The 10,045-nt window shown below is 34.1% G+C and overlaps 1 protein-coding gene across 1 annotated transcript; it reads left to right on the top strand.

The window, feature by feature from the left end:
* The first annotated feature begins 7,144 nt into the window (after positions 1-7,144).
* Positions 7,145-8,086, top strand: LOC100619653 (olfactory receptor 10AG1-like). Its single transcript, XM_007497652.2, has one exon. It carries the CDS (start codon positions 7,151-7,153, stop codon positions 8,084-8,086), a length of 936 nt encoding a protein of 311 aa, XP_007497714.2. The 5' UTR covers positions 7,145-7,150.
* The last annotated feature ends 1,959 nt before the right edge of the window (positions 8,087-10,045 follow it).

Consider the following 10,045-nt stretch of genomic DNA (forward strand, 5'->3'; position numbering starts at 1 on the left):
GAGTTATTTAATAATAAATAGAAAAATCAATGTATTTTAGTTTGCACTGACTTTAAAAACTTCTAGTTTTACTGATATAAATTTATTCATTTCTAATATTTTCTTTTGTATCTATAAATTGCAGAGATCTCTCTCTAATAAAAATGGTTTTTATTTTATTTTTTTATTTTTATTATTAATGCTAATCTTTTTATTTTATTAATTATTATTAATTATTAATTTTATTATTAATGCTAACCTTACCACAATTAAAGAGGGATAAGGGATAAATTTTATCATACTTTCATTCTTGGAGCTCTATGTAGGAAAAATAATACCTCATTACAGATTAGAAAGATGAGTATTTTTATGCCATACCAAGATGCAAATAACTCTGTATTACAGAGGATGGAAATACTGAAATGTCACTTATATATATATCAAAGATGGGATATTTTCAGGAAAAAGATAGACTCCAAATAAAAATTTGTTACCTTATTTAAAACCATTCCAGGAGTGATATAGCTACTAATGTACCATATTAGCACAGTTCAATTTCCTTGCTATTTTGCAATGGCTTCAAACTCATTTTCTTTTTATTTTCTGTAAATCTCCTCCTAATAGTAGTAGTAGTCTCTTGGTAACCAAGGATGATGATTGTCTTTGTGCATTTTCATCTATGGTGTATAGATGAGTGTGCACAAAGACACTTGTGCGTGAAGGAGATCTAAGTGGAAAAGTCGATGCACAGAGACAGTCCCACTCTCTCGACATTGGAAGCCTGAGTCCAATGGCACGAAAACTTGTTACACCTGGAGACTTCCTCAGCTGCATTGGATGGCCGTGTTGTCCTTTGTGCTCCAACACTCCCTAAGCACTCCACAGTGCTTTGCTGCATCGCCATCTCAGCCGTTGAACCTTCTTATTGGTTTCTTCTGCCTATTCTGCCGAAGCAGTCTTCACATGCTGGATGAGCAAAGCCTTGGTTCACCAGGGGTCTATGACCCGATGGCTACTCTCACAAGGTTTAGCCAGCCTGTCGAAGCCATTGCCCGGGGTGTGGCCGCTGCCACATGCTAGCAGCTACTGGGAGCCACAAGTGAGAGCTGGGTGTCAGGTGAGGGTCAGAGGCTGGAGAGATGCCCTAAGAGGGCATGACAAGCCCTCCATACCAGAAATACTACCCCTCCCTGAGCACCCCATACACCCCATACACCCCATACACCTCCTAATAGACTGAATAGATATAAGCAGCTATGCATGAGTTTATAGTTTTAGAGACTTCTCTTGACTCCTGAGAGGTTATATGATTTTTCTAAAGTCATACAGAAACTATGTAAACAACTTGCATTCCTGACTCTGAATCCAATTATATATGCATAATATTTCCTCTAATGTTGATATGCTTATGTTACTACACTTCCCTTTCCCATTTTCCAGGCACAAAATTTAATGAAAGTGAAAACTAAAAATAATTCATATATCATATTGAGATTTCTATCTGCTTTGACTAATATCGTACATATTAGTTGAATTTACTTCAATCCAATGCCTTGTAGATGCCTTAGGAAAAGATTATTATGATATGTATGCCCAGAAATAGGCTAAACAAGGCTGTATTGAGAATTATATCTGAAGAGAATATTATGTATTCTGTTAGACTGGGCATTCATTGATCCATTCCATTATTACATTTATTACATGAAATAGCTTAATGGAGACAGTCCCCATATTTCAGCTGAAGATTCAATCATCAGCACTGTATTGTGTTCTCAAATCCTTTTCATTTGTCACAGCATACAAAAATTCTGTCACTCATCTTTAAATGTATTGTAGAAACTCCCTATGCAAGGAGGAGAATCATTCTTAATGGTGTTTTTATCAAGGAGATGCTGTTAGATTATAGTGAAAATTTTCATTCCAAAGAATTGAGTAAAATGCTCAATGTTCCATTATGTTTTATTAAGAATTGGTAGGGAAATTGCTTCCACTATTTTCAAAGTGCTTCTCTCACAACAACCCTGTGAGATAGGAAAGTGCATATTTCACAACCCTCAAATTTTAAAGTATTCACAACAGGAAAAAAAATGCTCCAAATGAATAAGAGAAATGCAAATCAAAGCAATCATGAGTTTGTACCGCATACCCAGATCTTTGGGGAAAATGCCAAAAACTCAGTGGTTAATGTTGGAAGGCTTGTGGAAAGAGAGTTATTCTACTATATTGTTGGTTCAGCTGTGAAAAGGTACAATATGGAAAGTAATTGGATTGCACAAATAAAGTCATTAAAATATCCATGATCTTTCAGCCAGAGAGGACATCACTGTACTTATAACAGATGTAAGCTATCAATAGGAAAAAAAATTCTCACTATACTTAGAAATCTTTTCTCAACATTTTTTGGTGTTATACTGTGTATTAGAAATAAAAAAGAGATGACCACAATTGGTGAATGACTAAATAAATTAAGGTTTTTGAATGTAATGAAATATTACAATGATATGTGTGATGAATATGGAGAAGCATGGAATGATCTATGAGAAATGATGCAGGATGAAGTGCATAAAACCAATAAAATTATATACAATCTGCCATATGTGTACCTCCTGTCACACAAAGTAACTACAACTAATTAAATGAAAGCAACATTAATACAACAACAAAACCCAAAAGTAAGTGTAATAAGACCATAAAAATCAAACAGGTTTAAGATGCAATATGAGGAGATACTTCCCAATTTGCCTTTCATGAGTTTGACATTTCCACAGATGTTGCACATTATACAAGGATATTTTAAAAAGATTTTTGGGGGGCAGCTGGGTAGCTCAGTGGATTGAGAGCCAGGCCTAGAGATGGGAGGTCCTAGGTTCAAATTCGGCCTCAGTCACTTCCTAGCTGTGTGACCCTGGGCAAGTCACTTGACCCCCATTGCCTAGCCCTTACCACTCTTCTGCCTTGGAGCCAATACACAGTATTGACTCCAAGAAGGAAGGTAAGGGTTTTTAAAAAAAAAAGATTTTTGCATGTATCAATCAGTTATACTAACTTTTTTGCCTTTCTAAAATATACTACTTTTCATATTGAATGTATCTGTGATAAGGGGAAGGTGGGAATAATAGATGATATATTTTTTAAAAAGAAAATATAAAAAAATATTTTATGAAAAGGGAGAAGACTGAAGGCCTAGATTACTGACTGTAATCACCCAGTTTCTTCCAGTATTCCACACTTCCTTGTTAATTGGTTTTCAAAGCTCTGGACTTGGAAGCATACAATTGGTCACCTCATTAAAAAGTACAAAGTGGCCTCAGAGAGTAACAGTCTCAAAAGAACACAGAAGGAAAGGAAGCTTTTCTACTTAAAGGACTCTGAATACTTTGAGCTCCAATATAAATATTTTTTTTAATTTTTGTGTGGGGAGGTTTGTCTTTGTTACTTTTGTTGTTGTTGTTGTTGTCAGGAAGTATTCATAATCAAAGTAGAAGGAATAATGTAGTAGGAAGGATATTGATCTGGAGTGTTTTAATGTATCAGTATACAATCCAATTATTTTTAATATCAATTGTAATGGATAATAGTGGAGTAATCTTGGACAAGCCATCAAAAATGAAATTCAGATATCCCATTTGAAAAATGGAGATAATACCAATAGGATTGAAATCAGAAAAACTGTGAGAATCAAGGGGAAATACAAGTATACATAGATGTATGTGTACTTTTATGTATGGATGAATGTCTTATAAACTTTAAATCATCACAATAATACAAACATAAAAGCAATTTTACTTATGAACATATTATAGTATAGTATTTATAAAGGTAATTGCCAAAATAGTAATTCAAGGAGTGGATATTATTTGTCCCATCTGATAAAGGTAAGTGTTATTTTGGTGTCACCTTCAGTTCCTCTGAATGGATGGGTGATTATAATAAAATACCTATTCCAGGTAACTCTAAATTCTAAAATCCCATTAAAGATTAAGAGAAAGTAAAGAGATTGGAAACAACATAAAAACTAAATAGGAAATTCGTGAAAAATAAAAATAAAAATATCTTGTTCTACTAACAGGCAGTTTTAAAAACACATGGAATAGTCCATGGACTGTTCTGAATATGTTCCTATTATTAAAGGGGTGAATTTTTTTTATTATATTGAATAATTAGAAAAAGCTTAAGAAATGGGTTGGGATATAACAGACTAAGATTTTTTTTATCAGTATGCCTTGATAAGAATAAAGGAAAAAGGCTACAGAAGTCCTCTGTTCAAATCTGGTGTCAGACACTTCTTAGGTATATGACCCTGGGCAAGTCACTTAAATCCCTTTGTCTAGCCCTTACCATTCCTCTGCCTTGGAATGAATGTATAGTATTGATTCTAAGGTGGAAGATAGCGGTTATTTAAAAAAATAAAGGAAAAATATAATTTGAAAACTCAATAAAGTGGTTGTAGAAATCTTTATGTATATGACAGACCTTACAGATTGTTTTCTTATTCCTATAGCTTCTTATGGAAAAAAAGATTAAAATCTAAACTCTATTCTTGATTATATTACATTTTTGGCCAGTGCTCTGAAGTGAGTAGCCAGCTGTATTTACATGAAAGATAAAAGAGAAGTGTTGGACTCTTATTCAGAGATTTGAGATCAGTTCCAAAATATTAATGAGAAATATAAAACGATTAACTGAAATATTTCAATGTATCTGGAATTCTCTGAATAAATTTTTCCTTGTTCTGCCTCTACTTTTTTGTGAATCTCTAACCAGCATTTCAGAAGGAGGTTAGGGTCATGAATTTTTTTTATTAGTTCTCTTCTAGGTTAATGATAATTTCCAAATGAGATTTGTAGTCACAGTCAATGATCTACTGGACATCATCAAAAATGGGATATGTGTTAAGTTCCCAGATAAGGACATATTTTAAAATGATTCAACAGGCAAGGGGATGAAAATGGACTCCAAAACCTATAATGCTTTGTACTTTAATTGATGGATAACTCTCTCTTCTAAAGATTAAATAAGAAGAGAATGAAAGTTCTATAATATTTTGGATAGAGCTTATATTGCTTATTTTATGAATACCTTTCTTTAATTTTAAATATAATTTCTAACTACTTTTTGTTCTTTTGTCCTATCATATAGCATTTCCCTTTGCCCCTTAGGGTACGAAATGTGCTAGTCCTAGTCCTTGTTTCACAGTGTCTCTGCTCTAGTTTGAGCCAAAATCTGTTTCTTATCCATATGTGTATATATATATATATATACATATTTATATATTTCTATCCCATTGATTCATTAGCTAACATTCATGTAACTCTAAGCTCATTTGAAATTTCCAATTAGAAATTAGTAAAGTATTAATGATTAAAATGGCAGAGTATACTATGTCTTGTAAGGTATATTTAGATAAAATTATTATTTTGAACAAAAGAGTAGATTCCTATACCAGGAACATGCAAATCAATAGGTACCAGGAAGCTGGAGGAAACATTAAGGATAGGAAATTTCATCGTCCAAGAAATATTATCCCACAGACTAGCTACACGAATGTACTGGATGTATATCATGTTCAAGGTACATCAAGTACAAAGTACCTCAAGGTGAGACTGTCCTAAAGGGGCTTGAGAAATAGTACTCAACAAAAAAAGATAAGTAGGAGACAGCTAGGTGATTCAATGAATTGAGAGCCAGGCCTAGAGATGGGAGGTCCTGGGCTCAAATGTGACCTCAGACACTTCCTAGCTGTGAGACCCTGGGCAAGTCACTTAACCCCCATTGCCTAGCCCTTACCACTCTTCTGCTTTGGAACCAATACACAATATTGATTCTAAGACAGAAGGTAGGGGTTTTAAAGAAAAAGACAGGTAAAATATTAGTTATCTTAGGAAAATGATAAATGTACATACAGAGTGTAAATACTCTAGGAATTTGGAAAGGGAGAGGTTGCTTCAAGTTGGAATGTTCTATGAAGTTGAAAAACATGGGAATAAAACAACATAGCATTTGAAAAGACAGGCTGCTAGAAGGAATCAAAAGAAAAGTTTGTCATGTTTTTCAAGGTGTCATCACCAATGACAATGTGTATAACAGGTATGTTCTTGGCTCTTGGATAAGTACAATCTTGTGATTGGCATGAAATACAGATTTTCTCTCTATACTTTAGTCATTCTAACCAGAGTACAAGCAAAACCTTGATCTCTAAAAAATGCACTTGTCTTGGAGGGAGGAGTGATTTGGAAAAAATATTATTCCATCTTTTTATCATATTATTCCCTGAAAAAATATCATACCAAATTATGTAAAAAGAATATATTCTTTGAATATACAAATGATATACATGGAATAGTATTTAAAAACAGATTTAGGTTTTTATAAAATTCATACTTTTAAATTGATTGATCAATATGTGCATCCAAATGTCCCCAAAACAATGGAGCTCTAGAGCTCTAGAACTCTAGAACTTTGAAGTGGAAATGATATTACAAAATATACTACAGGCAGCAGGGAAGACATCTCATTTATGTAGTTTCCTATTTGAGCAATATCCATATTTCAATTTTTTTATTTCCTATTTCCATATCCTTTTTCCATATTTTATTAATTTTAGCCTCATATCAGTTTTTTAGGTGGTCATCATGATCATATTTCATGTATGGAAACTAAGACCTAGAGAGGATATGACTTGTGCAAAGCAAATAAGTATTAAGTGTCTAAAAAATGAATTGTTTACAGGACTTCCTTACTTTAGCCTTTGTCTTCCATTGTAATGGTCATTAAAACAAAGAATGTTACAGGTTGAAAAAGACTATATGCTAGAACATAGAATCTCAGAGGTAGGGAAGGATTTGGTACATCAAAGTATGTAAGGTCTAGAGTGAAATTTAGATGACATAATATTTTTACTGAAATAGAGCTTAGTACATAAAAAATGGAGTGTGGAAGCTGTAAACCCAATTTGAACAGAGAATATCATCACTAGGGAGACATATTAAAACACAGCCTCTGTGAAAATGACTTTTAATCATAAAGTATGAAATGAAAAAATAATTTCAGATGATATAATCAACTCATTCCACTTCTTACAGATAAACAAATTGAGGCCAAGGGAAATCAAATCATTATCCTATCCTCAATTCATTTTTTTCTAAAATTGAAATGCTTCCAAGAAAAAAAAATGGAAGAAAGAAATCTTACAGTTGTGATGGAATTCATTCTCCTGGGATTTTCTGACCTTCCCAAACTCCAAGGCTTTCTATTTGGGATTTTCTTTATCATCTATATGACTATTCTTATGGGAAATGCCCTAATAATTGTCATAACTCAGATTGATCCAGCTCTTCAAACACCAATGTATTTTTTTCTGGGAAACTTTTCCTTTTTAGAGATTTGCTACACATCAGTCACTCTTCCCAGAATCTTGATAAACCTTTGGACCCAGAACAGGCATATTTCTTTGCCAGCTTGTGCTGCTCAACTTTGTATCTTTCTTATTCTGGGATTAACAGAGTGTTTTCTACTGGCTGTAATGGCATGCGATCGTTATGTAGCTATATGTAAGCCTCTATATTATCCTCTTGTCATGAATCCCAAGGTGTGTACCAGACTTGTAATTGGTGCATGGGTAAGTGCAATCCCTGTTGTGATGGTCCTGGCATACCAAATTTTTTCTCTGCCTTTCTGTGATTCTAACAAACTTAATCATATTTTTTGTGATATCCATCCTCTATTGAAGTTGGCCTGTGGAGATACCTCTCTGAATGAGCTATCTGTCTATATTGATGGTATTCTATTTGGCATGGCTCCCTTTCTCGTGATAATTGTGTCCTACATCAAAATCATCACTGCCATCTTTAAGCTTCCATCAGGCATGGGGAGACACAAAGCTTTCTCCACTTGTTCTTCTCACCTCATAGTTGTTGGTTTATTTTTTGGTTCTGCTCTCATTATGTATGTGAGACCTAAGTCTAGCCACTCAGCAGGAATAGACAGAATTCTCTCAATTTTCTACACTATTGTTACCCCAATGTTTAACCCAATGATATATAGCCTGCGAAACAAAGATGTAATTTGTGCCCTGAAAAAATTACTACCCAAGTGTCTAGGGTCATGATCCAAATACTCAAACTTTTAGAGCCTTTTTCTTTTCCATTTCTCAGAGTTATTATAGAAATTTAACTGGATATCTTCTCTGTATGCTCTAAAAAACTATGTCATTAACAACAAATAATTATATATCTCCTGATTATTCATTCTTCTCATTAAGAAGTGACATGTACCCTTGTGTCTTCAAAAGACAAATGGAATCATCTTTAAAATTGTACTGTTAATTCTTATAATTGATGAAGAGATAACTCATTAATCTATACTGAGCTTTTAGAAATATCTACTATTGAAAAAAATAATTCTGGTTACTGACACACTGAAGGATTCTCATTAAATGCTCCTTTCAGATACATAACAACTTCCTTTGTATCTATAGACCTATAACAATTTTACTGACTACTTAATTATAAGCCAAATATTCATGGTGCTAGCTGTCACATCATAAATAATTGTATTCATTAATTAAAGGTCTTCCTGTTAGGCCTCTTTGGGGATTACTTTATGGTCTTTCTTTTCATACATTTTAGGATAAATTGGAAATTATCCTATTTATTATCTTTAACCTATTTGGCTAATACATATCTTTGTTCACTTAGTTATTTTTTCTTAAAGGATCACAGTTAATTTTTCTGTGTGATTTAGAAGTATTTTTTTTCATGTGTTTGAAAAAACAAAAAAACAAACTTTGAATACTTCTTTCCCAGCATATCTTCTTAAGTAAGTCTTTCTCATTTACTGAGTGTGGCAGATTATAAAGCAATTATAAAAGTTAGAATTTATGAAAGAAAACTAAATGCATGGAAAAAAGAAAAGGAAGCAAAGAATCATTATACCATGAAATAATTATTGGAGTATCCTCATACTTAAATAGTAAAATGGAAAGTGGCAGAGTTGGGAGGGGGGGAGCTTATGTCCTTTGAAATGTATCATACTGTAACAGATGGTTCTAAGATGGTTTGATGGCCTAAGGGCTGAGAGCTCTAAGAACCACCTCCCACTGCTGATTCAATTAACACTTGAGATGCTAATAGTTCAAGTTCTTGCCTCAGGCTTGGTCATGAACTTTTGGTCTCACTATGAGCTTGATTTTTGTCTGGTACACCTTAAATTGCCCTGTCCTGGTGCTCCAGCTTTCACTTTTGGCTAGAGGATCAGAAGGGAATAGTCCTTTTTGGGTCTACCAACTACCCCAAAGTAGGAGCTCTATCTTCACCACAGGCTCAGAGTGGGACTCCTGGCTTTTCTCTGGATCCACACAGATCAGGCTGCTTCAGCACAGACTTCTCTGGGTTAGAATTCTGGACTTCATTATATAGGTTTGGTATTTCAAGGGTTGTGGGTTAGTTGGATCTCTATTTGCCAAGGCAGGATCTCAGGGTCTGAATGTTGGTTTTGGGCTCAAGATCAGAGCCTGGCACAGCAGATTGGAGGTGGGGGGAGGGAGCTTACTCTTTACTTGCTCCTTACTTCTTTTTGTAGCCTCCTGCTGTCTGTGCTCCTCTTTCACCCCAGTGCCCCAGGTATTCTCTGCCTAATTTTTAGGTTTTTTTCTTCTTGAAAGTTTTTTCACTGTCTCCTTGTTGATGTTGATTCTTTCATACCTGTATTCATTTTGTGGTGTTATTTTAAGATTGATTGGAGAGGATTCTCATGGTGACTTTGAACTTCTCTGTTCTACTCCACCATCTTGGTTCTGCCTTCCAAAGACATCTGTTTTGGCAGTATACTTTCCAGAGATATTCATATAGATAATGAGATTGATTTTTAAGCAACTTTCTTTGATGAAGACCTCATTTCTAAAATATTTAGAGAACTAAACCAAATTCACAGTATATGTGCCATCTCTCAGTTGACAAAGAGAAAAGGATAAAACATGTAGTTTTTAGAAGAAGTAATCCCAAATAATAGTGCCTAAATTGCCTCTGAGGAAAAAAAAAATGGACACCTCTGATTGGCTTAAAGAAGT

Source organism: Monodelphis domestica, chromosome 6, assembly GCF_027887165.1.
Source record: "Monodelphis domestica isolate mMonDom1 chromosome 6, mMonDom1.pri, whole genome shotgun sequence".
Taxonomy (NCBI): Eukaryota; Metazoa; Chordata; class Mammalia; order Didelphimorphia; family Didelphidae; genus Monodelphis; species Monodelphis domestica.

What these genes read in the sequence shown, in the direction of transcription:
- LOC100619653 (XM_007497652.2), top strand. Translation starts at nt 7,151, where the DNA reads ATGGAAGAAAGAAATCTTACAGTTGTGATGGAATTCATTCTCCTGGGA.